Below are 27,812 nucleotides of genomic sequence, written 5' to 3'. Positions count from 1 at the left end.
ATATTACTTCTAAGTTCTAACAAGGAAATCCTTATATTCTTCAGTAAAGAAACACTTCAAAAAATTTATGTTATACCAATGGAAAAATTGTTCCCATCAAAAGAAATACACCTTTCTCACACGGCGGCCATCATAGATTGAAGACGAGGTCAATGAGGCAAACAGACAAAACTTATTTCTAAAATCAGCTTCCATTTAGTTTTTCCCCAGATCACACAAATTTTTACAATATAAGATCAAATGATAAATATTACAACCAATGTTATGCAGCGAAATATGTAGCAATTTAGACTCGCGTACTGATCCCATATTCCCTTAAGAGATGCAAAATAAAAACATAGTAATGCAAATATTTGACGGACATGCAGCCATTCTCTTATTGGTCAGTTTTCTAATTTCCATGCTATCATTGGTTGAACTACTAATTATGATGGACAGTCTTTTGTTTGCCTCATTGAACTCGTTTTAGATCTATCATGGCCGCGGCGTGAGAAAGGTGTATTGCGCTACCTGATAGGGTGCTTCCATTTTTACTTTTACTTGCCCCAGGAAATTGGGCCAATGGACTTGTCCAACCCTATATCATCTGTAATCATACTGATACATTCATACAGACATTCACGCAGTCCAGTCAGACACACACGTACTGTACCACAAAATGTGCACACTCACAAAAACTCGCAAGTATACCTGAACAGACACGCACACAACTACATATCATTGGTCAAACATACAAACAATGAAATGATATGCATTGGTCAAAACAGAGAAACAAAGAAATGATATGGCCAACTTTGTAAATTTGTCAGAAATTTTCCAACTGTAAAGTTATCACTTTTATTGTGAAGTATACATGTATTGCCAAAATTGTTTTATCATTTTTGATATGCATGTACTGCTTTTTTTTTCCCCAGGCCATGTCGGGAGGGAAGTGTGTGGGAGCGATTGTGTGCAAGCTGGACATGCACAAGAAAATGGTTCGCCGAGGCTACATCGCCATGCTAGCCGTAGATGAGAACTATAGGAGGAAAGCTATCGGTTTGTACTGAAGTGCATTGTACAATGTAAACTGTACTTGTTTGTGGTTGATACTTCATCTCATCATTCAACTATAAAGATACATTGTCACTATTTTTGTCAGAGTATGGCTGGAAAGTAATGTTGTGGGAAACGAGTACAAATGCACATGTAGAAAACAGCCATTGCAAGGTTGAAAATATCTGGATGCCATTGCAAGATGCAAGTTATTAGCCGTATTTTGTTTGGCATAATGTACTAGTATTTACAAACTTAGGAAGCCAGGCTTTACCTAGTTTGAGGGCCATTTTTTTTGTAATCTATTACAATGTGATGAGCAGTGTATTACTAGTACAACGTAGCAATATACAATTTACTGTTGCAACACACAATAGAAAAATTGCAAGGTATATGTACTAGTCATTCCTTTTGAAATAAAAGAGAATGATTATGGATTGATGTCCACACACAGAATACCCTTACAAAATACTCAGGGCATCTAGCTTTGGTACCATCTTAGTAAGTTAGTTCACCAAGGCATGCACACCTATACTCTCCCCTTCCTAGATGGATTGTAGGAGCCCTGGTAAACTAACTAGGATTGCATCCAGGCTGATGTGCATAATCTTTATTCTTTTGTAGTTGAATTGAGTCCTTTTATGTCCTTGATTGTTTCAGGTTCTACTCTAGTGAAGAAAGCCATCCGTGCCATGACTGATGACGATTGTGATGAGGTATGTTCCCAAACAAAATTTGGACAAGATTTTCTCCTTTACAGTTTACTTTCCCTACCTGGGATGTCTCCCTCGGCATTTTGAAGCCAATGTCCTTCTCTGCCTTGTCACATCTTACAGCAGATTATACTGTCTGATATGATACTACATGTGCTTTGTAATCAGCATCATCAACACAAAATTTGACAAATCAGTGTGCATTGATGGACTGTGAAAGGGAAAGAAAATGAAGGGTGGAGGCATAACTTGTCTGGTGAGGGTAACTTCTGAAGTTCATATTTGGCCTGTGCCAGTGCTGATATGCAGAAAAAAATGTATTTTGGGGTAAGTGGTATACCCTGGAACTAGAACCACTTTTGATATTGTTTGTTTGCATACCTAGTAAACTGCCTATAACTATATAGTATAAGGTATAACACACTAGGTTAGTACTGAACAGGACAAGCTGCATATCCAAACAGATTTATTTGATCAGTTCACACTGGGAAGAACTGCTACTCTTTTCGATAAGTGTTTTGGGTTCTTTTACGTGCTCAAGGTGTATCTCTCCCCAACACGGGACCTCCATTGAACGTCCTATCCGAGGGACGTCCCTAGCTGGAGTTACGTACTCTTTTGCCCCTTAGTAAAGTGAGGATATTTGTGTTAAGTACATTGCCCAAGGGCGTAACATTGGCTAATGTCGGGACTTGAACCTACAGTAGGACCTCCTTGTTCTGGGGCATACACTCTACCATTGCCACACAATGTGCACTTGACAATATTTTAATTGTTATCAGGTAGATTTGATATTCAATATTTCTTGTTTATTTTACTTTTCCCCACTGCAGGTCGTGCTGGAGACCGAGATCACAAACAAGCCTGCTCTGAGGTTGTATGAGAACTTGGGATTTGTGAGGGATAAGAGATTATTTCGATATTACCTGAACGGTGTGGATGCTCTGCGGCTCAAGCTCTGGCTGCGATGAGGATCGTAACGACCCCCCTCCCCCTTTGTTACATTGCTGTTTGTGGGAAAGTAGAATAATATAGTGGCTTCGTGTTTGTTATGTACCCACTGTGAACTATGTGATCACTACCACTCAGAACCCCTCATTTTACAAGTAGACTAGTCCTGTTACCTGACTCTGGTGCTAAGAATCCTGTCCGTGACGCCCTTATTAAATCTTACTTTTATAAATTGACTGACTTTTCGAAGAGCTTCATGGTTTCTTCACTGTCTTCCCTTCAGGACTCTTAGCACCATAGTCAGGTAACAGGACTAGTCTACTTCTAAAATAGGGGGGTTCTCAGTGGTAGTGATCACACAGTTCAGAGTGGTCATGTTCTGTGCACCATCACAGACTGGTGTCATTGCACCTCAGTTCTATCAGCATTTTCAGATTCAAAGCTAAGGCCTTGAAACTTGTATTCGCTTTTGTGTGGATAAAATGACTAATGTAGTCCTCAGTCCTCGATTACTGTTATAGTATTAAGTATCTCTGTTGGTTGAAGTAATGTTGTTAATCAATATCTCATGTTATGAATTAATAAATTGTGTATGTCTCAATTCCACAAGTACTTCTTACCGAGGTATCTACGATGTGTTTTCATAAGGAACTGATTTAACAGATGTGAATTACTTCTGAGAAGATTGTAGTAATGGATGTACTGGTGAATGCCTTGAAATTAATTATAAAGAAAATTGAAAATTGCTTCTTGTATCAGTGACACATGTAGCACTAGAAAAACAAGACTGGGCTTGGACACATTAAAACTTTGTCATGTCTTTAATTGCCATGTTGTGTAAGACTTTTGATTTTAGTCCTGTCTTTTACTTTTTTTTTAGTAGGGCCTAGGAAAAAAAATGTTGTGTTTCCTGTTTCAGTCCTGAAAAAATTAGGGTCGGTAGGTAGGGATTATCTTTCATTTTTTTGTATTTTTTTTAGGCTGGCCAAAACTCTAGTGATACATATTACAATACTGTTGAACAAAGTAAACTGAAATGCATGATGACACTTGTCTTTCAATGTCAAACTTTAATTTTGTGCATGATAGATACGTTTATCCTTCATTAGATGGGACAAGCAGTGTTTTACTTCAATAGGTAGCAGGCTAAATAAAAATTCTATCTGGAAGCTATGTGACTCCACTGCCCAACCCAAAAAAAGTCTAGGGTCGGCAGGTTTTTTTAGGGTAGGTAGGGAAACAGGAAACACAACATTTTTTTTCCTAGGCCTAGCCTGGGTACCTTCCTCTGTAGCAACTGCAGGCACAGTCTTTTTGCTCTCTGACCACAGATTGAGCCACGGTGGATGGTACCCAGGCTAGTCTTAAGAGTATCTCACAATGAAAAAGATGTTTGTCTGAATTAGCCTGATGAAGTGGAGCTATTGCAAGAAATTTTATAGTCTTTAACAGGGTCTTATGTCAATGTAAGGTAATGAATTTATCACTAGCATACGTGTTTTCTAGTATGAATGATCTGAAATGTTATTATAATGCAATGTTTTTGAGTAACAGGTAAACAGTTGCATTCAGATGTGCAGCTCTAAGTTATTCTGTTATCCAAAGTTTCTGTTGACTGTAAAACTGGGACAGCATGAAATAATTGGTGTTAGGAGTGTTGGTATGTAAAAAGCACATTGTTATTTTCACAGGAGAGGTTGACCTGGCAGTGACAATTTGAAATAATCTAATACCACAGAAGATAGTACATTCGTCATCTTAGACATGCTCATCTTATAGCTGGAAATAAAGCACCGCTCATGGAAACTACAGAACAGCTAGTGCCACTCATAAAGAAATGTCTTCTGTTTCATTGCAAGAAAAAAAAATTTAATATCATCTCAATCCCAGCCCCTAAGTTTACTTGAATGTTGCAGTACTGTACTATAAAAGTCCCAGACAGTATGAAAGCAAGCTGCTAAGAAGCCAAAAGCTCTTTCCGGAAGTCGCTCCCAGCCATGTTGATCTTCCTCCACAATGTGTTGTTGAAGTGTTCGTACAGAGTGTAGTCAATGGCGGAGTGCTGGCGATAGTTTTGTATCAGCTTCTCCGAGAATGACGTATTTCCCAGTTTCCCGTACTGAAAGCTGTTGTATTTAAAGTTGAGAATGTCTCGCATGTCCCAACACAGCAGCCGCCTCAGCAGCACCAAGGACTCATCGAAATACTCCAGCACCATCACGAGGTCAAACTCTCGCGAAGTCTTCTCGACAAATTCCTGGATGTCCTTTTCCTTTACGGATGATAGATTCTTCAGGGGAAAACCCAATTCTAAGGCGATGTTATTTCTTGTTTGACGATCGCGGTATCTTGTGATGGGATGTTCAAATTTTCCTGGGTTTTCCAGGAACCTTAGCAGGGGGTCTGGTCCCGGAATTTTGTACCTCTTTGCCAGCTTGTAAAAATTAAAGGCAGACTTTAGCCGTTCCATCGGTTCCCTGACGATGGTAACAAATGTAACGTTAGCAGAGAGCAGTTGTGTTATCCCCGCTCTATCATAGACCGTGTGATGTGCCAAGATGTCGAACGGTCTCCCGGCCTCAATCGGCGGGAGGTACTTACGGTCGCGAATGCCGTACGGATACAATTGTCCGATGGACTTTCCGCTCGGCAACAAGAACGAGAGATTGCGAAGATAGCCGAAGCGCTGGAAAATTTGCATGACGCTGCTGCCTCCTGTCTTGTGGGTTTTGATGAAACCAATGTTGGTGTTAGGCTTACAGACACTTTGACTTTGACTTTATTGACGATGAGACACGTAGGTAAGGTGCTATATCGTACAGCCTGTAATGGAATGGTATCAGAAAAGATTTATGTTACACGTATGTACTATGATAAGATCTAGAGTTTCTGATATGTACATATATATTCAAACCTTCGGTCATACTTTGAGTATTGATACTGGTATAGGTAAGCTCATATTTTACGAGCACTTGCCAAACAGCATATACAATGGAATAGCCAAATTTACTCAGACGTTAATTTTTCATGTAAGAGGTTATCGCTACACCATACCTTTCATCGTTTATGTGAGGCAAAGACACAAGCAAACTGAGCACCAACATGGCCGCTATTATGGCAAATCCGCATAGGACTGGCAGCCTTGCCAACATCATGGCCAACTCGGAGTACTGCAAGGAAAATCGACAGAATGAATTGAATGAAACAGACCATTATTGTACCTTGTTGCTGGATAATGGATGATAAAGTTCTAAATAGTTATACATACAATAACAAGTACTGGTAACGTTACATTATACGTTAACGTTAGTTTTCGGACTTAAGATATAACGTTATAGTCCGAATTGTCATCAAACCGCCTTGCCGACTATCGAAAGTTCGCCGACAAAGAGTTGCACCCTATAATGTAAGATCATGTAACAATTACTGTTATTACTTAGGGTAACCTCCGTCGACAAAGTATTGTGAACAGTTTTTGCATTGAGTGTTCGCACCTAAATCTCTATGTTCCGTTTGCCGCATTCGTATGTGGTTTGGCATGTCGTCTGTACTCAGTTGCGCGATGATGCACGTTCCTTTCTTTTAGCGGTAGCTGTTTTTATAATCGATGTAATAATCTAAGAAATCACCCCTACAAAATGTACGTCTTTCGGTGTATTGGTCCAAGTCTGCGTCGTATTGTCAGAGCCTCCTTCACCGACGTCTCTGGGTCAAAGTTTCTTTTGGGGGGGGGGGGGGTGTACATCGATTCGCGATTTTTATCCAGGAATACGACGGGAAAGGAAGATATGTCGGGAGAGGAATATATACCGGGGTGCTTGTACCGGCACGTTTCTTTTGCATGTCGTCCGCTCGTAATTTGGGTTTCGTTTCGTTCTTTTTATTCCTCGTATTCGATGTGTGGGACTGTCAATATCGATATCATCGGTTATAACTGACGCGGCGGAAATTACAGATGTGATTGAACAAATGTTCGTGGTATAACCACTGAAAACAACACAACTGACATACTATAATTACGTCACAAAGTGTGTTACCTACGGTTACTACTACCAGTCAGTCTATACAGACTACGACTCTGCCAAAAGGGTTTAAAGACAATGAAGATTACAATGTACAGTACAGAATACTGCTCAGTCAGTCGATACATGAACTAACGGCTATTCTTCGTAAATCAAGAACGTAACAATTATCGTTGTTATTCAGAACGTAACAATCAACGTTGTGTTATTGTTCAAGGAATGGCGAATCTTCCACTACCGCAAAAATGATTGATATCATCTCGGCATTTGCAAACTCAAAAGACTTCGCAAACCACCGATTTGTCTGGCTAGGCCATTTCGTTTCAAATAAAAAGATTTCAAACCCAGCGTAGGGTGTCGACATGACAGCTCAAGTATGGCCGAACACGCCTTCCGTCCGCCTTGGCCGTATAAGGCAATGTTTTTGTGTCTACGGGATCGGAAAACGTATGGCCGCGGCCGCTGTAGACTATTTCTTAATGCTCCATAAAGGTAAATGGGAAAAAATCCAAGGGACCGACAAAAAATGGCCACTATGGCTAGGCGGCCACTACGCAAAGGTGGCCGCTAATACAGGGTTGACTGTATCTCCTGAAAATCAACTTTCACCCAACAAAGATAACTTACTGTTGAAGAGAAACACGTGGCTTACCTTCCAAGAGAAGAGCCTGTAACGTTACCCGTCTCGTCTGAAGAAGTGACAGCTGAGATATCTGTTGCTGGTCTGATCACAACCCAACCCAAGAGCTTATTGTGGGTGGGGGGGAGGTGGTGGCTGATCCGGTTTTTCAACAAAAGAGCTTTATTATCTGGGTCAAAATAGTGTTACCAACTATCGTTAACAACAACAGACTTGTGTTTCCATCATGTCTAACGTCAGCTTTATAGTTAGCCAGCCAATTAAACAACTCACTGGTGCTTCGATACCTGCACCATGACGATCATAGTGGTTTATGTTTTCATGTGCAACATCATTTTCAAGTAAGGAATCCATTTTGGGTTACACACGGCTGCCTCCAATGGTTACTGTCGCATTTGTCTCGTCACGAATTACCCTTGGGGCCAGCCGGGATCGGGCAGCTAGGACAGTTTATTCGGTGGCCCAAGACGGTCAGGCCCGCCGATCTCCTATTAGCGCCCTCGGAGCGCTAATGTGAGATCGGCGAGCTGACTGTCTTGGCTCCCCGAACAAAACTCAGCACAACTCAGCAAGAACGTCCGACGACGACTTTAGAATTGACCAGATAGTAGATGACATGGGACTCGCTTCAAAAGATGTAGAAATAGTAATTTCACTTTATTTGCAATTTTCACATGTTAGTGCTCAACACATCGCGAGCTGCGAAGGAGATAGAACCACTATAGTACTATATCTGCATGCCGATACCTTACAATCAAAGGAGGTTAGTTTTTGCAAACATGTTTCAAAACATTTGACTAATTCAACATATATTCAAAAGAACGAAGTCATTTCTTTTTTACTTTTGTATATTTTTTCCAGTAAAACAACATATTTCAGGCGGCAGAAAGCGTAACATTTATAACATTGTATTTTTTTTTCTATTTCTTTTATGGAATGTTAAAAAAACGAGCATAAACCACTTTGAAAACCGTGCATACTTGTTAAAATACATATACGTCCATTTCTTGTATTACGTTTTGGAAATCCAGCACTGAGTATGAAAAAACAAGTTTTTACGGCTCTTCCATGCCGAGCCACTCCCCGGCCTTATCCCAGCTGGTCATCCTGGATCGCTGCAACTTCTGTGCATTCTCCTCCCTATTCACCTGCATGGGCGGGCAACAAAAGTCAAGAATTACCCCCAGCGTTTATCTCAGTCTCTTTCAAAATCTTTTAGGAACAAACATTACAAGCCACAGACTGTTAGAAAATGTTATTTTCTCTTGGTTGGTCCCAGTTGCAATACAACACAGAATTCTGCCCTTCTTGTCGATATTCAACTGTAGCGAGTGCACTGAGAAACTCACCTTCCTACGTTCAGCTGCTAAGGCCTGCTGTTTCTCCATATCTTCTGCGGTCGTCCTTTTCGCGACGCGTTTTCTCCTCTTGTTGAGACGTTTCTCCAAAGCCTGCGCCTTCTCCGAGTCTCGGGAAACGATGGCGTCCGTGTCGCTGACGGAGGAGATGACGAAGGCAGTGCTCATGCGCTCCTTGGCGGCTGCTTTCGCGTTGATCCTCGCCCTCCTCTCTGCAAGTCTTCGAGACCTCTCAGCCAACATCTCCTGTTCAGACAGATAGATGCAAAGTGAATTCTATATTACACTACAGATAGCTTCAAGACTTCAACTGTGCAAACAACCTATTCTTGTCTCCTTGAAGTCTTTTCTTCCTTATTCAATGTATGATTACAATTTCTAAAATTACTGTGAAAGTAACCCACTCGTTGCGTTAGAATCGAAACCAGAGATATGAAATTTATACCTCAGGGCCGATAATGTAAATGACGCACTAGACTCAACATGTTGACTTATTCATTTCTATAGATACTACTCTATAGATGTAGGCAATGTATATGTATACATTTTTCTGTTTCTATGTACTGTATGTAGTTATAATAGACCTTACGAAAGTCGCTGTAGTGTGGCAATAAAGATTTCTATAATATGATATGGTCGGACCCACCTCTCGTCTCTTGGCGGCGTTGCTGAGCTGCTGTCTCAGTTTAGTGCGCGATCCCGCGGGCTCCTTCTTGACCCGTTCGCGCCTCTCCTGGAGAGTTTCCTCCAGTTTCGCAAGCTTAATTGGGCGGCGAGGGGGCGCGTCGGGCTCGGAGGCGGGCTTGACTAGCACCTGGAAAGCGACGGACTCGCCCCGGGTGTTGAGGGGCAACAGGCCGTCTTGTCGCAGCTCCGCAAGGACGTCGGCCGACGACTTGCTGGACCTTGGCTGGGACATCGGAGGTTGTGCGGTCACCACTGAACATTCTGGAACAATTCATAGAAAATGCAAAATGTAGCATATTTTACGGCGACAAATAAGATCATGTAGAAATTATCTATAGGATGTGACAAGGTGGGTTTAATCCCCCACTTCCGATCAGAAACTCACCACAAGCCTATTTAGACTAATCAAAACAACTTGACACAATGACCGCATCTTTATATAATTCCGTGCGATGATTACGATAATCAAAAACAATAAACAGGAGACTTGGTTAACCCACTGTCCTATACCGCACGGACTCACCGGTGGTCCCGCGGACCATCTCCTCCTCTACCGGTGCTGTCTCTTCCTTCACATCTCCATCCTCCAGAGGGGACACCTTGTTGGAGCTGCATGAACAAAGGCAGCTCGAAAGCGTAATGAGAAAATCCCACATCTTTGGGTGTGTAGTCGTCACGACTCTATATGATCAGTGACTATTAACACTCCGTGCGGAACAGTGGAACTTTGTTGTTCTAAACGCAGCTAGGCAACACCTGTAACGTCACAACTGATGGGAAAGTTTGGAATGTTCGACTATGGGGCAAGACGAAGGGGTGTTGTATAGCCAAGATATAAGAACAGCTAATAACCTCTTTTTCGTCAAACTGTCTTTGTATATTTGTAAGTTCTGATGATTTTAATAATAATCTTTATTTCAGCTTCATGCCCGTAGGCTAAATGCACAAATGACCACATGTGGTATGAAAAGGAAGAACTTAACTTATACAGTAATTCTAAACTAAACTAGATGAGAAATGAACTAAGACATCATGTATTTCTGTAGAATACATCATTCACTATTGTTAACCAGTACATCTAATATAATATTTTCTTCTGTCCTTTTAAACCATGTGGAGAAATATTTACATATTGCGTTTATCACATGATCACTCCTGCATAACATCAAGTATATAAATGTGTTTTGCTTTGACATTTTCTTATAATAAGTTTCTTGAAAATTCTTGCCCGAGGGCTAATTGCAAGTGACAAAAATGACAGACAAGTATTGGTATTACAAGCTCATGCGTTGTACAGTTTTATGCATTTACGCGTTGTAGATTAGTACTAGTACTAATGCGCAAACAATGCGTGAAATCTCCATGCAAATTGATTTCAATGCATTGTCATTTGTCAACATGCTTAATCAATTAATCTCCAAGCAGATCCTACGGTGGCATAAGATAGTACATAAGCTGGCAAAGGAGTGTAGCCGACTTAGTAGTGTTCATTATAATGAAACGTTAAATTCTCTTTTTTTCACAAATTATTGAAAATTCTGATTTTGATACTCAGGAAGCGGAAGCGGTTGACTAATTTTGTTGTAAAATCAAAACAATCTAACGTTGCACTCCAGATATCATGAAGATCCGTCAACCCATTCCCGAGTTATCACCCTCTAAAGGGATGTAACGTAACGACATAACGTTACCTGTAAAAATACTAAAAAAATTCCAGACATGCCTATGGAATTTGGGGAATTCTTGACAAACGGACGCTCTCTATACTATTAGGCTAGCCTCTGGGGCGTCGCCAAAAATACAATCTTCACCAAAGATGCCTGGTTAGGCCACACCAATTTAATTTGTTACTTCTCGGATTTCCCGACCCATTGTTTTCCGATTTTGAAAAAAAATTTAGTCCCAAGAAAAATAACATAGGTTTCGCTATTGCAGACCTGTAAAAAAAATCCATTCCAGGGGCACATGCTGCTGATAAACCAATCAGAGAGCTTCTTTGTAGTCGCATGATAGAAAACAACCAATATGCTTTTTGCATTTCTTCAACACACATAATTTCAGTATAAAAACAATTCCCTTTATTCAGAACAGTGGTATCAAATCAAAGGCGCTGAAGAGATTCATTGGATACATCATGCCATGAAAAGCTGAAAACTTGACTACTAACCTTGTTTTTGTGTTATATAAGCCTCGAATGTTCACCCCAGACTTTTTGCAAAATTTAAACTTTTATTTTTTCGACCGACCGCCCCAATATTTCTCTGAAAAATATCCGAGAAGCAACAAGTTAAATTGGGGTGGCCTTCCGTTACGGGGCTGGGTACGAGAGTGCAGGTTTCGATCATGTGACCTGTGGATCACAAGTTCAATCCAAGATGGCGCCGCCACCTCCCCCTCCCCCACCACCACCGCCTCCTCCGCCGGACTCTGCCGGGGTTCCTGCGCCTCCACCACCGCCCAGCGACCCGGGAATGGTAAGGGTACGAAGTAGAGAACCTGTAGAAGTCGGTAGCACGCTATAAGGCTTAGTTTCAAGCGGCAAACAGCCCAGGAAACAGCCGCGCCCCTAGCATCCGGATGGTACTTGACATGACATGTTTACTTTGTCAAATCATAAACGTTTCTCCAATAATTATTATAAGAACCCCAACATGTGCAAAATCAAGTTAGATTTCTTGTCAACAGGTTGTAGCTTGAGCTAGTGTCACAATAGCATGCCGAGATTGCCTATGTTTTTGTGGAGAACGTCACACTCACAGTTTAGTTTTGTATCTCAGTCCACGTCCAGGTCACATAAACTTTGATAAAGGTATAGCAGAGTCTATAAAACGAATACTAGTATTAGAATATTATGTCCTTCAAAACTGTGTATATTTAGCATCGAACTGTATAGTCTGACAAAGGTCTGGCACTTCAAATGAAGATTAGAATCCAGTTCAGAATTCTAAGTGCTCATTTTTAGACATGACACATTACATTGTGATCTAAGGTCAAAGTTCAAGGCACTTGAAACCCTTACTACTAGTAGTATGGCACTGAGTATGGCTTATTTTTCTGATGGCAAATCAGTACTTTTGCACACGGTTACAATAGCACTCAGTTTCTTGTTGCTATTGCTCGTTGCATATCCATATAAAATACTGTTGAATAAAATTTGTATCAATAGACACTGATAGAAAAGAGGACCTGTTACACATAAACTTGGCTGATCAAGTAAGTTGGAGACCTTGGGACTCGGGTAGATGACACGTTAGTCTCTCAGTAGATTATAGATTGTAGTGTAACAATTAGTTCTCCATTATCCCTGTACTATATACATAACTAGCCTGGTATATCTGTAATAACAACTAACAGACATACTTGAGGGTTAAACCTATGTGATTGTAAAACCTGTAAAAATAGGACTATAGAAAAACTGTACCTCTCTATTCCAGACTATATTAAATGGCCCAACAGCTACAGCACCTGGTCAGTCCAATGGCCCAGTGGTGGCTGAAGCCAGCGTGAACGGGTCAGAGGCACCGCCCCAAGGTGGACCGTCCTGGGAGAGAGCCTGGACACTGGACGAGCTCAGGACAGGAAGCACCAACTGGTCACTTGCCTCAGATGCAGGCGTATGTATCTTTGGAATTTGTAATTCCATTACTGTGCATGTTCCTGTGGCCATTTGGATAAAAAAGGCCTGAGTTCGATCCTTTGAGAGTTAGCTCAGCTTGGACATGTTGTAAGGGTTTGCATTTGTCATTTTAGATGTTAACGTGAAGCAGGTGGCCCCATGTATGAAAGAGTTAAGATGTAAGCATGAACTGTCAAACCTCTGCACATGAAAGAACCCAACACATTTATCAAAAAGGTGTAATGACCTAGTGTGCTTGGTTGAAAACTGTGGCGAAGGCCACCGTGCAGTTGCACAAACAGCCCTGAGATTCTACCCTATATCCCTATCTAGGGTTGTGGTTGTATTTCATACAGTACTTAGCTCTGTGTCAGTGAGTAATGCCAGGTTAATGGTTGCATTTGATTCACTGGGGGCCAAGAAACAAACAAACAAATACAATTTGTTACCCCATAGTCTAACCCTCACTGATAAAATTTATTTGTTGTTTAGTTGGATGCTGCTTTTAGTACAGATTTCAAAATGACCTAAAAACGGTATTACTGAACAACGTTTTTGGGGAGAATTATCATCATTCTTAAGATAATCACTACCAGATATGTTGATTGTTTTGTAGCTCCTGTTGCATTTACGAGAGTTCTCCCAGCGGATGATTTCCAGAACACATGAGATGGGGAAACAAGTGGATGATTTGATGCACGAGATGAAGGTATGGGAACCCTGGTAAACTTACGAGGATGCAACTGAGGCTAGTTTCCATAGAGTGATTTGAATGAACTTAACATGCTCCGAGTGCACAGCAGTAAAAAAATTGAATACTAGATTCGGCCGTTAGCATTTATAGTTTCTGTTCAAGGACACCCAATTTTCACAACTTCTTCAGCATTTTCTATTGAAATGTGTGTTTTTATGGGTGGGATTGCTTTGCGTCTCTAATAACCTCCATGTTCCCGCATAATTTCCAGGCCACAGACACCAGGGTCCACAATGTCTTCAACAACTTCCTCATGCTGGCCAACACCCAGTTTGTAGAGAATGTAAGTCTGACCCTTTCTGTCTATACTATTGTTACTATGTTGTAGGCAAAAATCAATGCACTCTTTGATACACTCAAATACTGTAACAGTACATACATTTTTGAAGGTTAGACGCAATTGATAAACATGTAACAGTACATGTTTATCCAGACTATTAAACAATATGCCAGATATTCCCAATCTTTTGTATGCAAAGTTCGACTGTAGTTTCCAACACAAAAATTTAACTTACCCAGATTTTCGACAGTCCAACTTCAGTCTTTTTCGAGTAATGAGCAAGTGTGTCATATATACTGTACAGTAGTATCTGTCTTACTTCATATTTGTAAAGTTGCCAAATGATTTGGTAGCAAAAGTGATTTATTAGATGTAAATGCTGAATAAAAAGTGTTTACTTCTCCCTGCAGCGTGTGTATGATGAGGACGTCAGTGAAGATGCTAAAAACAAGAGTGAGAATGAAGAGAAGAAGACAGACCAGGTATGTTTCAAGTTCATTTAAACTTCCATTGCAAAATTCCATTGCTAGAATGGATTGTTACTAATAAATGTTTGTAGCAAGCATTGGTCATCTGTGAATAATTTAATCTCAGAAAACAAAAGTTTTTTTTGGGAGTAATTTCTCTTAGCAAAGAAGTCTCATCATTTATGCAAAGAAGGTCTTAATTTGAATAATTCATAGTTGAGCTCACCGACATACATGTAGCTTTCAAATGCTGTAAATGTGAGACTTCTAAAATTATCATAATAGTCTAAAGAAACAACATTAAAATTCCCCAGGAAAAGACCAGAGAGCAGAGAGAAGCCGAACTGATCCCCAAAGTGTCGGAAGCGCTGGGGTACGGACTGAGTGTCATCGACAACGCCTTTGAGACACTGGACATCAAGGCTGGGCAGTCTGATTCTGAAGATGAGGAGACTGGTTACAAAGCAGAACCCATCCTTGAACCAAAGGTACTTTGTTTTACTCAATTAGATTTACATTGATACTTTGACTTCTGTTTTTGATAATACTAGTACCAAGAGTATCTTTTTGGGGGGGGGGAGGGAGTTTTTACATAATTTGCTGTAGAACCATTTTACATATGATGCTTGCTTACTTGCTTAAGTCGAGTCCATCCGGTCTCGAGTTGTGGGGGCAGACCTTGCGTCCCTGTCGATCATTGCTCGTTGTAGGTTGTCAGCAGGGCTATCTCCAACTTAAAAAAATTTTTCCTGTCAAACTTATTGTTTATGAGCCCATGCCATTTTTCGTTGTTGAATCAGTTACTTAAGCTTACGAAAATATATTTTTTCATCAATTTCATGGCATGACTCGTCATGAGGTTCAGATTTTAATAGGTGGGATGCACTTTTTTCCATGATGGAGGGACAATTCCTGGAGACAGCTCTGGTACATTGTCTAGGTTTAACTGGTTCCAATACACTGACAGAATAGATCAACAACATGTACATTGTATTTGTTTTCTTGCTCCACAGGACCCGTATGTGCACCGCCCCCTCCCGTGTATCATCGGTTCTCAGGCATTCCTGGAGGATGATGAGGTTGGACTGGGAGATGTAGCCAGCGAGGGTAACTACCACTTCTTATCTTTAAATTGTCTTAGTTACTTATTAAGTTACTGTAAATGTTTGCAGGGATTTACTTTCGCGGTAGCAGCAAAATGTGGTTTTAAGTTCGCGGTAGCACCATAGACTAGTAAAAAACTATAATGGATGAATTTTTGCGATGGTTTTAAGTTTGCTGTGAAGTGGCTACCGCGAAAACTGCGAACATAAAACCACCGTGAACACTTCTGCTTTTACAGTAGTCAAAGTCACTTGTGCCTCTGTAGCCGATACATAGGGGTGGTGCTCGTCTCCATTTCTTTGGCCCTTGGGCCACACATTTGTGCAAGACACTACAGGGGGCTAGTCCTCTGGTAGTGATGTGTGTCCCTTACTCAATCTCAGTCATAATAACGTTATGCAGATAGAACTTGTTACCCATTCATTGACAAAGACTTGAGTTGAACAGTCAAAACTTTGGATAAATTTTGTGTTAGAATTTACATTGATCCAAAGTGATGGTTGATTTTTTTTCCAGATGAGGAAGTTGGCAGTGACCACGGCAGTGTCAGCGAGTCCGAGAGTGAAAAGGACATGTCAGAATCAGAGGTGAGCTGTGCCAACTGTCTTACACCTTGTCTGCTATTACTAGAACTTCTTAAAGCAAATCTTTACTAATAGATAGTGTGAATAGCCCAGTGGTTAGCAGCCCTGCCTCTGGAACTTGGAGCCGTGAGTTTGATTCCGGCTGTGTTGGTCGCCCAACATGCACGCTACTGGAAAGGGTTGCAGTCCTCATACCCCTGTCACATAATCCACGATCTTCGGGCGTATCGATGGAAGATCGGCCGAAGATCGGCCATATTTAAGATCGACAGAGGGTTGCACGTATTTTTCACCTGAAAAACGTCCCTGTCACATATAAGCCATACTTTGTACCTTGTACAATTGTTGTGCAATAAATTTATTATTATAAGCAAGGCTCGGGCAATTGCCGCAGAATCGTCGTCCGATCGATTTTCGCCAAATCGATAATGTGATGGTAACAGCCTCACAGTTGAGCTCCTGGTTCCAATATTTCCAATTGGTAACTAGAAGACACGGTTGGGGCTGCACCTGTCTTTCAGATGGGACATAAAATGGGGATTGAGTGTTTAAGGAGGTGCCTCAAACCCATCACCCTGAAATTGTGCCTAGTCTGAGCTTAAAGTTAGATTTTTGACTGTGAAATCCTATCAAATAATGACTAACGGCACTGAACTTTAATCCAACGCAACTTTAATCCAACACTTTTCAGAACCCATCTGTCAGTCAAAAACTAGCTCCGGTTTGCAAATTCTTTTGAGTGCCTTACAAGACCAGTAAGGTATACGACTTAAAACCTTGTAAGTTTGAGCTCACAAAGATCGCATGTTGCAGCGAAAAGTTAATCAATCTTCTGGTATGTTTTCATGCTGTTAATCAAGCCGTGGGAAGAGGGCAGCGATTGTAATTTCAAGCAACCCTACTCTTCGTCCTCACATTACACAATCATCATCACAGTAAATATAGTGAAATATCAATAAACTGTCCATCCAACACAACCAACATGCCTTGAAGTATCCCTCTTTAAAGTACAGGGCCAGGCTTTGTTACACAAATTCAGTGGAAATCCGAACACGCGCCATTTTGAATCATATTTCAGCACGCCCCTTCACCCCTATTTTTGAAAGTGATCACATCCAAAGGCCAGTAGGACGGATCTCACTGGCGATACCATCACAGCCCCACATGGGGGACGTGCTGTAGGGAGTTTGTACTGTGTTTTGCGGGGATATTTTTTGGGAACCATTCACAAACAACGTATTTTGCCACCATTTGCTGACCAAACAACGGATGAAAAGTTTGATAGAACGTCATAACTGTGTAGTGGAACAGCAGAACGGATTTGCCGCTGGTTGATGTATTTTCGGGCCGTGTTTTGATCGCTGCTATCAGCAGTTTACTGACATGCCGATTTGCCAATTTAACCTTGAGTAAGTGCCTGCCGATTGATACAAATTTGTCGTTGTAAATATGAAATCCATAGATAAACAGCATTGTTATATTATTGTGTTGGATTAAAGTTCCACTGGGAATAGAATCCCAAAGGACTTGCTATCAGTTACACTGTCTTTGAAATGTTATTTTCTCGCGACACAACAGAAAGTGGCTGACCAATGCATGTGTAGCAATGGCCGGGGAAACATAGTAAACAATGCACTTAACAGTTTCCAGAATGCGCTAAAGCCCGCTTGTTTATTCATGGTTCAGTTTAGAATTTGTTGGAATGTGTTGGATTAAAGTTCAGTGCCGTTAGTATTTTTTGATAACCTACATGTAATTCTTATTACTGTATGTTTCGTGTTCATTATAGCTGTTATTTACTGATGTGCATAGTTCCAGTTATATATTGATAGTAGAAAGATTATCATACATTAAAAAGGAACAATCATTATGCTACTTCTTTTACCAGTATTCTGAGTCTGAAGAAGAAGAAAGTGGTTCAGAAGAAGAGGTTGTAAAACAAAAGAAGACGAGACCACAAGTAAGTACAACGGTAACCATATTTTGTTGATTAAAGTATGCACGCTCAAAATCCAAAAGGTGCCTCAAGTTGTTGCCAGTGTGTACTTTATTTGAGATTAATGCTAGATGAATAGGAAAAGAATCTCAAATAGAGCTACAATTCTAGAAAAAACTGCTACACCATACATGTTGATTTTGTGTTCCATATTTCTTCTGCTATGACTCTGAGTAATTTAGTTTGTAACTTGCAGTAGGTGACTCACTCAGTTTAAAGAGACAGAATTAATAAACCTAAAATACAGGTACAGAAATGACACTTCAAGGGGTACGGACACTGTAGGGCGTACTGAAACAACAGGGGGTACGGACACAACGGGGTATGGACACTAAAGGGGGTACTAAAACTACAGAAGCTACGGACACTACAGAGGGTCCAAACACTAAAGGGGATACGGACACTTCAAGGGATACAGACAATTCAAGGATATGGCAATTAAAAGGGGTACAGACAAATGAATACAGACACTAGTGGAGGTACAGATACTACAGGGGATACAGACACTAGTGGGGTACAGACACTACAGGGGTACAGACATTGCTTGGAATACAGACAGTACATGGTACCTTTCTGATATCCCAAAATATCACCCTGTCTGGAACACCCATATGGAACGTTGATACAGATCAGTCCTGGTATGACATAAGGCCCCATATCAATATACTCTACTCTCACTCCACAGAGGGAGGACAGTGAAGAAGAAGGTGACTTATTTGGTGGAGCAGCATCAGATGAGGAGGAGTCTGGAGAGGAGGAAGAAGAGGAAGATCAGCCACAGGTAAACCTTAGTGTATACTGTCATCTCATTCTACTCTTACTGGGTAACAGGTGGTCACCAAAACGTTGGTTGGATTAAGTTCAAGGATTTCATTATTCTGTCCTGTGTCTGCATATACAATACATGTAATTGCAGGGCTCGATATACTTTTTTCTGCATACTAACATTGAAAATTACTTGCAACAGACAACTTTTACCTGCACCACTTTAGAAAGGATGCTAAAATCTGTTCAGAAACCATTGCCATTATTTCTTGTATACTCCATAGGTGGTAACAGTCAATCTAGCTATTAAAAGTGCACATCATGAAACATATACATGTAATAAAAACTAAACCCAGTACATGGCCCTGTACAAGTTAGGTGCAGGGGTATTTTGAGCCCTGAAATGGAATAACCCAAAGGGATGTGACTGAAACAGACTTGTACTGGGTTTGCTCATGTAGAAAGCTGGAGGTTTTGCTGCAGAGCTTGCCTCCAGGATCGGGGGTGCTGTCCCCACGGCTCAGCCTGCATCTGATGAGGACGAGAACTTGGAAGAAGAAAGGAAGTCAAAGAAAGGTCAGCGATACATACATGTATCTCTTGATCCATGCAGTGTTCAGAATTTCTTTCTTTCTGTTTTCTGCAAAATTGCATTTTCTTTCTGTAATCTGGAAAAACTTTCTGTAAATACACATTCAAGCCATTGTTCTAGCCCTGCTATAACCAACCTAGCCTTGTAAAGGTAAAAACAGCATCATACATAGCTGTGTACATCTTAAGAATGAAAGTTATATGTGAATTTAAGATTGATTACTACTACCCAGGTACATACGTCTTCCTGCAACCTCAAATGTCTTTCAGCAAATTGCAGGTTGCAAGTAGGTATTTTGATCAATGCTATGTTTTATCTGCAAAATGAATAATGAGCAACAAAGTGGTAAGTTGTGTTCTTTTCTAACATTGTATGTTGATGTCCTACTAGAGCAAAGACGGGAGAGGACAGAGTCTACATCCAGTAAAGGATCTAAGACAGGGAAAAAAGAGAAGAAGTCAAAGTCAAAGAAGAGAACCAAGACAAAAGAAGGTAAGAGATCTTTTAAAATGCACGTCTGCAGGCCTGATTAACACAGTTCCAACCATTCACCTGTCCTGCTTGGATGTTCTTCCTGGATGATCATTTACCAACTACTGTAAAAGCGTTTTTTGTGATGACCTCTTCATTGCAATCTTAACACCATTGCAATAAGTTTTTGTCTTCTGCTGGCCTGCTCCTTGAAGCTACACATGTACTATATGTTGTACAGTGTGATGATGTGTTCGAGTCAACTGTTCTGTCCATCTGTAGCACTCCTGCACACTTGCTACTAGGTAAATTTGGACTGGCCGTCCTTAAAGGCGCCTGTGTTTCCATTATGCATTTGCAATATGTAGCCATATTTACAAGCAAGGGTTATGACTAAGGCTTCATTCTTTTGTTTTTGATTTATCATTTACTGGTCCTTTGTGTTTTGTTGCAGGAGATGACCTGTTTGGTGCTCCTCCAAAGGAAGATGAAGAGGACTCACCGTTTGGTGGGAAGGGACTGTTCAGTGGAGGGGGAGGGCTGTTTGATGATGATCCTCCGGTAGGTATCTAACCAGGGCATCCGCCAGTGATTCAATATACAGCCTCTTAACAATGGGTTCCTATGCCAAAAAGAGGAGAAAGCAACTGTTAATAACTCAACTTTCTGGCGTTACTGGCACACAAACATACCCTCATTTTAAAGCCTGACATCTCAGCTGTCCAAACAAACACATTTCGGCATGAATCTAACGGCACAAACTTCCGGGAAACTGAAAGATTGACCCATGACCTCAAAACCGCATCACAACCCAGTGAGGAGGCCATGTACTAGGACAAAAAAGTCCCAACTTGATACCCCCTAACAACCACAAAAACTCAGCTTTTTGGCCCTAATCAGAAAGTAGAAACCCTCCCCTGTCACACCCACCTCAAAACTGCCAGGATTTCTACCCATTTGACCAGGAAAAAAATCTTGAAGTTTTAGGCCCTGAACTATATTCGACCACCATCAATTTGCATGGCGGATTGACTGGCGGATCCCCACCAGTCAGCCTGGCTAAATCATGCTGACTTCTAGCATCCCTTCCACTTGTCATGCCCCTAAAAGCTTGATGACCAACACCTCTAGGTCAGGAGAATTGGGGACATTCTTATCCTGTTGTCTGTTACCATGGTTTTGGAAGCCGTGACAACTTGTTTCCATGGTGACATAGAGTACTGAGCTCCTCTCAGACTGATCAGCGTAGTGACGAAAAATCCTGAGCTACGATATGTGACTCTCGTATTAAGGGAATGGTTCTATCTACATGTATTTAGAGTTGTATGGCCACAAGCCCATATTGTACAGGCTACATGGCTAGTCATGTCAGAAAAAATATCTGGTTATTTCATTGATGTGTTTACCCAGAATTGTTTTTGTGTATCCACTATAATTTAGTTCATCACTAAATTCCGTTTTGTACCCTAGGCTGGTGGTGGTGGTTTGTTTGATGATGATGTGCAACAGGAAGAACCAGAGGCAGAACCAGAGCCAGAGCCTGCTCCAACCAAGAAAGGTACATTTCCACCAACCTACGAGGGGCGTGCAATAAGTAATGGTCCTGACCCACTTCCAGTTGTCTGATCTAAATGAAATTTTGTATGTGTAATAATTCATATCTCTATGGGTTATGTTGCAAAAGACAGCTCTGAACTAATTGTGGTTTCTGATTTACTGGTGTTTGAACTTAGTCAGGTGCGAAATGGACCAGGTGTGAAATGGAACCAGTTGAGTGTCGCGCAGTGATCCGGTTTTTGTATTTGAAAGGACGCACACCAAAGAAGACTTTTGATGAAATAAATGAAACTTATGGTGATGATGCCCCATCATATGACCTTGTAAAACGCTGGCATCCTGAATTCAAACGTGGCTGGAAGTCTGTGGAAACAGCTCCCAGACCTGGTCGTCCCTCTTGTGCCATTGATGAGGCATCAGTTGGAGGACCAACCTGGGGTGTCCTACAAAATCGGTGTCCAGAGCTGCATCAAACGATGGGAGAAATGCATAACTCTGGGTGATTCCTATGAAGAGAAAGACTAATAACTGTGCCAAGTTTCATTAATCTCCTGCTATGGGAAATGGGTCAGGACCATTACTAATTGCACGCCCCTCGTATGTGTACTAATAGTCCACTATATGGTATTGGTATGCCACCCCGTAAGGGGCGGCATAACCCCAACGGTGCTGTAGTACACCGTATGACTACTACTACTACAGTATTATATCGTACCCCATTCTAATTGTCCTTCAATGTGCGATCAAATTCAATTGCATTTTGTATATTGGATTGAATTACACATGTACATGAATGCTTGGATGACAATGGAGCTAATCTTAATTCGTAATTGCGCAAGTTTTTGCCACCCCTCAGAAGCAGCCAAAACCAGAAGTGGAAGAAAGTTGCCTGCAGGAGCAGTGTCGTTGTTCCAAGGTGCATGTTTGGTGCAAAGTGTGATCAATGTTGAATTTCTCCTCTTCCACACTTGCTGTAGGCTGCATGCTGTATTATGGTTCTGCTGCATGTCAACTTTGATTTCTTTTACTGCGTTCAGCACAATCAGTTTTGGACTGTGTGGCACTTCATGTAGGGGTGGGTACTGGTACAGAAAATTCAGGTACAGGTACGGTTCAGGTCCAGAGGATCAGGTCCAGGTCTGGTCCTGAACCTGGACCTAATTGTTTGTGAAAATTTGTGAATGGGTGATACTCAAAACAATGGTCCATTTTGCTACAAAGGAATGTATTTGGAGTACCATCTGGCTCTAATAACTCCTGTCTTCATGCAAACATTGAAAGTTTGACTGTAAAAACTTAAGAATGAAACCCAAACTCCTGCTGATATAATCTGGTCATTTTCTACTCGGTCCAAAATCCAGTACTGATTTTCAGGTCTGTTTTTTTTTTTTATCGGTCAAACAAGAAAAAAATGCTTTCATACTGGTATCCACCCCAATGTGGCACTTTTAGAGGTTAACTTCTTGTAGCACACATTATCAACACGAGAGATGTTAACCATGTAATGTTTGTTTATTTGGTACACAAGTTGCAGTATGTTGGCACGTTTTGTAGCCTACTGTTTCCTCACCCTTTGTTGCTGTAAGTAGGGTTATGGTTTATTTCCTCTTACACTGCATTAATATTATTTCCTTAATATGCATATGTATGCCTACTAATACTGTATTGGTTTATTGACTGTTTCCATGCTAAGGTGGAGATGATGACCTGTTTGCGTCCAGTCCGCCTAAGGACACCAAGCAGGTAAGAGGGAATGGACCCTTTTTTATATTTCACTCTCTATATCAGGAAGGGAAATATACTGTTTTCATGATGCTTTTCTCTTCTCTTTCTGCATGCAGCTCTTTTCTTTTGGGGCAAAATGACATGAAAATTAGTTAGAGTGAGGCAATCAACACCCACAGACTTTTTTTCTTCATATTTTGTCACAATATATTATATAGTAATTATATACTTTTCACAAATATTTTCCTATAGTATGCATTATAGTCCTGTGAACCTGCCTATCTAATAACTATCTTTGCTTAGAAGGTTTGGGCCCTCTAGCAGTTTTGTATGGAACTTTTGTACGTTTCATATGCAAATGAATATTGATTTAACCCCATGTAATGGTATGTTAATTTTGCAAGTTAGGACTTGTTAGATGCTTTACTATGCTGTAATTATTCATTTATGTAAATTTGCCAACAGCCTAGTGCACCAAAGGCTGCCAGCAGTGGTGGGCTGTTTGAGGCAGAGGATGATGATGAAGACCTCTTCTCAGTGGGAGGGGCCACTAAGCCACCTCCTCTCAAAAAAGAAGGTTTGTGACAATCAATGATTACCTGTATGTATGCAGGTATGGTTTTCAGGGGCGTGGAAATTTTTGGAAGCTGGGGATTTAGGGCGCTGTATCTCAAGAAAGGATGGAGCGAGCACAACGATTTTTGGTACGTGGGTTGGTGGTGGTAGCCTGACACTCAGGTTTGATTTTGGGTCTCCTGGCACTTGAACTTGACATTGAAGGTGGCCTTTTTTGTGTTTTTTGGGCTCTTTTGGCGCTGTGTGTCCGGAACGATACGCGCCATTGCGCTGATTTTTGGTGCATGGGTGAGGAGTTGTTGCCTGTTGCCTAGGATTGACTTTGGGCCTTGTCGTGCTTGAACTTGACACGGCAGGTCGAATTTTGTGTCCGGGAGGGGGTTTTCCGGAGTTATATCTTTTTGTACTGTAAATGTGTCTAAGTTTGTGGTGGTTTTATGTTCGCCAGTTTTGCTGTTACGTCTTCACCTCTCAAAAGCACCCCCAAAAAAATTTTGTCCTGTTTCCTGCCGCCTAATTCCTTTTCTAAGCTCTATAATCATTTCATGTGTGTCTACTATACATTGCACAGTAGTATGATATGTTGGAGATAAGTCATGTCCGTCTGTAGCTCCCTTGCAAAGTCAGTTTCTGACTGGCTGTCCATTATATGATTATAAGGCATTATTGTAGCAGTATGTGACTCTAGCATTATCCCAAACTCAACCCCCCCCCCCCCCACACACACACACACAAACACTACTTTTTCCTTACTTCAAAATCAAATCACAGAAACCCTAAAAGCTTTCAGGTTTATTCACCAACTGTATGCCTAGCATGAACATATTTTCAATAATTATCTATGGAATTTCTTACTGTTTTTTTTTTCAAATTTGTGCTTCACTTATTTTTCCAGAGCCCAAAGCTAAGCCTAAAGGAGGCTTTGACTTGTTTGGTGAGGATGAAGAGGAGGAGGAGGAAGAAGGGGGGTTGTTTGGGGGGTCAGCACCTGCCAAGCCTGCTGCAGCAGAGAAGAAACAAGAGGAGGAACCAGCCAAGAAAAAGGTATGCTCAGATTATTTTTGATTTTTTTTTTTTACTCAATGGTCACCACGTAACAAGGCTTGGAGGCCACTCAAGGTTACAGGTTACATGATTGGAACTGTAACAGCAACTCTTCGCCCTACGTCAGAAACATCATGATTGAAACCAGCCCAATTGCTCACTATGAGTGAGGACTAACTGACCCAATAGGCGAAGCAGGGGTTACGAGGGCTGCTCGGGAGAGATTATGGAGATTATGACATCCTTCGGATGGAGGTCCCGTGTTCGGGGAGAGCAACACCCCAAGCATGTTAAAGAACCCACCACATGTGCGAAGATGAGCGGATCAAACCATTCCAGCCAAAACTAGGGGTAGGGAATCTCAATCATGATGTTTCTAAACCTAGGGCGAAGAGATGCTGTTACAGTTACAGTCGTGTAACCCGTAACCTTGAGTGGCCTTCAGGCCTTGTTACGTGGTGACCATTAAGTAAAAAAAAAAATACAATGTACATGTACATGTATTGTACATAGTCAATAGTCAAATGAAGGAAAAGGCAGCCAATTAGTCTGTAAAAAGTACAGGGCTCGAAATACACTTTTCAGTTAACTTGCACCAGTGCAAGTTGAGCAAAAGGTAACTTGCACCAAAAGAAACTTACTTGCACAACCAAAAATAGTGAACTGTTAACTCTTTATCTCCTATTCTGAAAATTTGCAAATGTATGTGAGTAAATGGGGATACATAAAGACCACATGTTTGGATACTTTTAAGTATTTGTTTTTCTAGCATATTTTTTTTAGTTTTAAATTGTACAGTTTCAAAAAAGGTGAATTTAGGCTTAATTAAAGATCAATCCAATGTCTACAACTCAATAAGATCCATAGATTTCTACTGCATGCCTCGCGATTGACATCCATCACTAATCGCTGGAATGAAGTGGTAGAACAACTCATTACAAGTACAACATGTACATATAACTGGAAAAAACAGTTGAACATATCAAAGTCACTAACTTGTATGCAAATGTGACTTAAATGCAAATCAAGGTAAGACAACACCAAAGGGATCTTAAGCATTGTAGAGATGGAATTGTCTTGAAATATTGTTTACCTGGATGTCTAACCTCCATGGACAAACTTAGGCTTTTTTATCAAGTGTTATTTTCTTTTACCTTTCAATGACAGATAATATTCTTGGTGTTTGTAAGCTTTTTCTAATGTCAGATATTAGAGGACAAAAGTAACTTGCACTGGTGCAAGTTTGGTCTAAACTTACTTGCACCACACTAATCTTACATGCACAAACTTGCATATGCATGTGGTATTTCGAGCCCTGAAGTAGTACATCCTTTTCCAGGTTTGTTTGTTGTTTTATAACTAGAGGCAAGAGATTGGTGTGGTTTATATATAGTTCAGCACCAAGGACAGGGAAGCCTTTATATCTGGTACTACACTTGTACATGTATTAGCATGTAGTGTGCCACACTTGGTATAAGATGAGTGAAATCTGGTATATTCATTTAGGTCATTTAAGAGTACTGTGAATGCATTTAAGTTTGTGGGGATTTAATTTCGTGGTAGCGGAAAAAAGGACTTTTCGCGGTGGTTTTACATCCGTGGTAGCACCATGCACTGTAGTCTCTTACTGCCATGGAAAAATGTTTGCGGCCACCGCGAAAACCGCAAACATTGAACCAATGAGAAAGTTTCTGCATTTACAGTATTTGAAATGGCTGCCAGTATTGTTGCCAACATGCCTCAGTCCAGGGCGATACCCATTTTACACACAGGGCTCAAAATACCACCTGCATATGCATGTTAGTGCAGGTAAAATTGGAGCTGTGCAGGTATTTCTGGTGTCTACCTGCACCTTACCTGTACTTGTCTATGAACATGTACTGGATTTTATACATAAACGTCCCATGATGTTCGATTGTTATTAGCTGCATTGGCTGTTACCACCTATAAGCTATAAAAGCAAAAAATAGCAATGATTCCTGAACAATTTTAGTATGATCCATACTTCCTAAATTCAGAGTGGTGCAGGTAAAATATGTCAGGCACAGGTAATTTTTAAATGTTACCTGCACCAGTGCCAGTATGCAGAAAAAACTATTTCGAGCCCTGACATAGTTCACAGTCCACAGTGATGTGTATAGTTTTATGGTGGATAACAAATTCTACATTTTTCCAGCTGCCGCCTGGTGCAGTGTCCATGTTTGGTACGGGAACCAATCCACTTGCCTCGGCCATCGCTGCAAGAAGGAAATATTCTTCCGACGAAGGAGACTGGGACGATGAAGAAGAAGAAGAAAAAGTACATACAGAGGAAGAAAAGAAGCCAGAAACATCCAAGAAAGAAGAAGAACCAAAGGAGAGGATGTTTCAGCCACCTCCTCTTACTGATCAGGTAATACAAAGGTTGTTGTCTATGTAGTTATGCAGTATAGTTATATGCAAAGTCATCACACCATGAGAGATGTCCCTGTGGTACAACTGTCATGGCTCTTACAGTTGTACCAAATTTCCAACTTTGGTAACTGGGAGACCCTGGTTCAAGTCCCAGCAGGGCTCTAGCCAGCATCCGTTTTTCCTTCAATTGACGGAAATTTGCTGCGTGTGACGGAAAAATTTTAAAACTAATCCGTCAACTTTGACGGACAAAAATCTGATAAAGGTCCTTGGTGGAAGCTACAGGCTGCTTGGGGACGCCGTCCACGGCTGTAAAAGCCACACACTGTTTGTTTTGCTATTGTTATGATTGTTGACAATGTGTGCGCATACGATAATCTCATTAAAACCCGTTTTTCAAGGTCTCAGTTCAGTCTCTCTATTCCTGGAATAGTGTTTTTGCGACAATGGGAATTGGCTGACGGAAAAAAATGTCGAGCTG

At 41.0% G+C, this 27,812-nt stretch overlaps 4 protein-coding genes across 8 annotated transcripts in view; 2 read left to right on the top strand and 2 right to left on the bottom strand.

The window, feature by feature from the left end:
- LOC118419088 (N-alpha-acetyltransferase 30-like) overlaps positions 1-3,524 on the top strand; it is a 4,908-nt gene extending 1,384 nt beyond the window's left edge. Inside the window, exons 2-5 of one of the 2 annotated variants that reach the window (XR_004831591.1) lie at positions 915-1,038; positions 1,696-1,751; positions 2,582-2,769; positions 3,047-3,524. Coding sequence is in view for 1 of the 2 variants with exons in the window: in XM_035825373.1 (XP_035681266.1) it covers positions 915-1,038; positions 1,696-1,751; positions 2,582-2,719 (318 nt within the window). In the remaining variant the exon portion in view is untranslated. Of the gene's footprint in view, positions 1-914; positions 1,039-1,695; positions 1,752-2,581 lie in introns of both variants that reach the window. The other variant, XM_035825373.1, reaches the window with a different exon arrangement.
- A 353-nt stretch (positions 3,525-3,877) lies between these two features.
- LOC118419136 (galactosylceramide sulfotransferase-like) lies at positions 3,878-7,927 on the bottom strand. The gene is made up of 3 exons (XM_035825448.1): positions 7,374-7,927; positions 5,754-5,869; positions 3,878-5,522 (listed from the first exon to the last, which is right to left on the bottom strand). The coding sequence occupies exon 3, from the start codon at positions 5,398-5,400 to the stop codon at positions 4,657-4,659; it is 744 nt and encodes a 247-aa protein (XP_035681341.1). The 5' UTR covers positions 5,401-5,522; positions 5,754-5,869; positions 7,374-7,927; the 3' UTR covers positions 3,878-4,656.
- Positions 7,928-7,992: 65 nt separating this feature from the next.
- Positions 7,993-10,186, bottom strand: LOC118419117. The gene is made up of 4 exons (XM_035825423.1): positions 9,930-10,186; positions 9,366-9,667; positions 8,711-8,965; positions 7,993-8,509 (listed from the first exon to the last, which is right to left on the bottom strand). The coding sequence occupies exons 1-4, from the start codon at positions 10,060-10,062 to the stop codon at positions 8,417-8,419; spliced, it is 783 nt and encodes a 260-aa protein (XP_035681316.1). The 5' UTR covers positions 10,063-10,186; the 3' UTR covers positions 7,993-8,416.
- A 1,546-nt stretch (positions 10,187-11,732) lies between these two features.
- LOC118418873 (WASH complex subunit 2-like) overlaps positions 11,733-27,812 on the top strand; it is a 29,026-nt gene continuing 12,946 nt past the window's right edge. For 2 of the 4 annotated variants that reach the window (XM_035825013.1, XM_035824992.1), the window contains exons 1-19: positions 11,733-11,880; positions 12,841-13,020; positions 13,639-13,731; positions 13,988-14,059; positions 14,467-14,538; positions 14,838-15,011; positions 15,537-15,630; positions 16,144-16,214; positions 18,100-18,183; positions 18,893-18,988; positions 19,434-19,548; positions 19,955-20,056; positions 20,490-20,596; positions 21,506-21,593; positions 22,449-22,508; positions 23,286-23,335; positions 23,783-23,894; positions 24,789-24,937; positions 27,114-27,329. In XM_035825013.1, the coding sequence (XP_035680906.1) occupies positions 11,782-11,880; positions 12,841-13,020; positions 13,639-13,731; positions 13,988-14,059; positions 14,467-14,538; positions 14,838-15,011; positions 15,537-15,630; positions 16,144-16,214; positions 18,100-18,183; positions 18,893-18,988; positions 19,434-19,548; positions 19,955-20,056; positions 20,490-20,596; positions 21,506-21,593; positions 22,449-22,508; positions 23,286-23,335; positions 23,783-23,894; positions 24,789-24,937; positions 27,114-27,329 (2,034 nt within the window). In that variant the 5' untranslated portion in view covers positions 11,733-11,781. The remainder of the gene's footprint in view (positions 11,881-12,840; positions 13,021-13,638; positions 13,732-13,987; positions 14,060-14,466; positions 14,539-14,837; positions 15,012-15,536; positions 15,631-16,143; positions 16,215-18,099; positions 18,184-18,892; positions 18,989-19,433; positions 19,549-19,954; positions 20,057-20,489; positions 20,597-21,505; positions 21,594-22,448; positions 22,509-23,285; positions 23,336-23,782; positions 23,895-24,788; positions 24,938-27,113; positions 27,330-27,812) is intronic. The other 2 variants (XM_035825001.1, XM_035825007.1) reach the window with 2 other exon arrangements.

This window comes from Branchiostoma floridae, chromosome 1 (genome assembly GCF_000003815.2).
Source record: "Branchiostoma floridae strain S238N-H82 chromosome 1, Bfl_VNyyK, whole genome shotgun sequence".
In the NCBI taxonomy this organism is placed as follows: Eukaryota; Metazoa; Chordata; class Leptocardii; order Amphioxiformes; family Branchiostomatidae; genus Branchiostoma; species Branchiostoma floridae.
The sequence above is the reverse complement of the archived record's forward strand: the minus strand, read 5'-3'. Positions and strand labels throughout refer to the sequence as shown.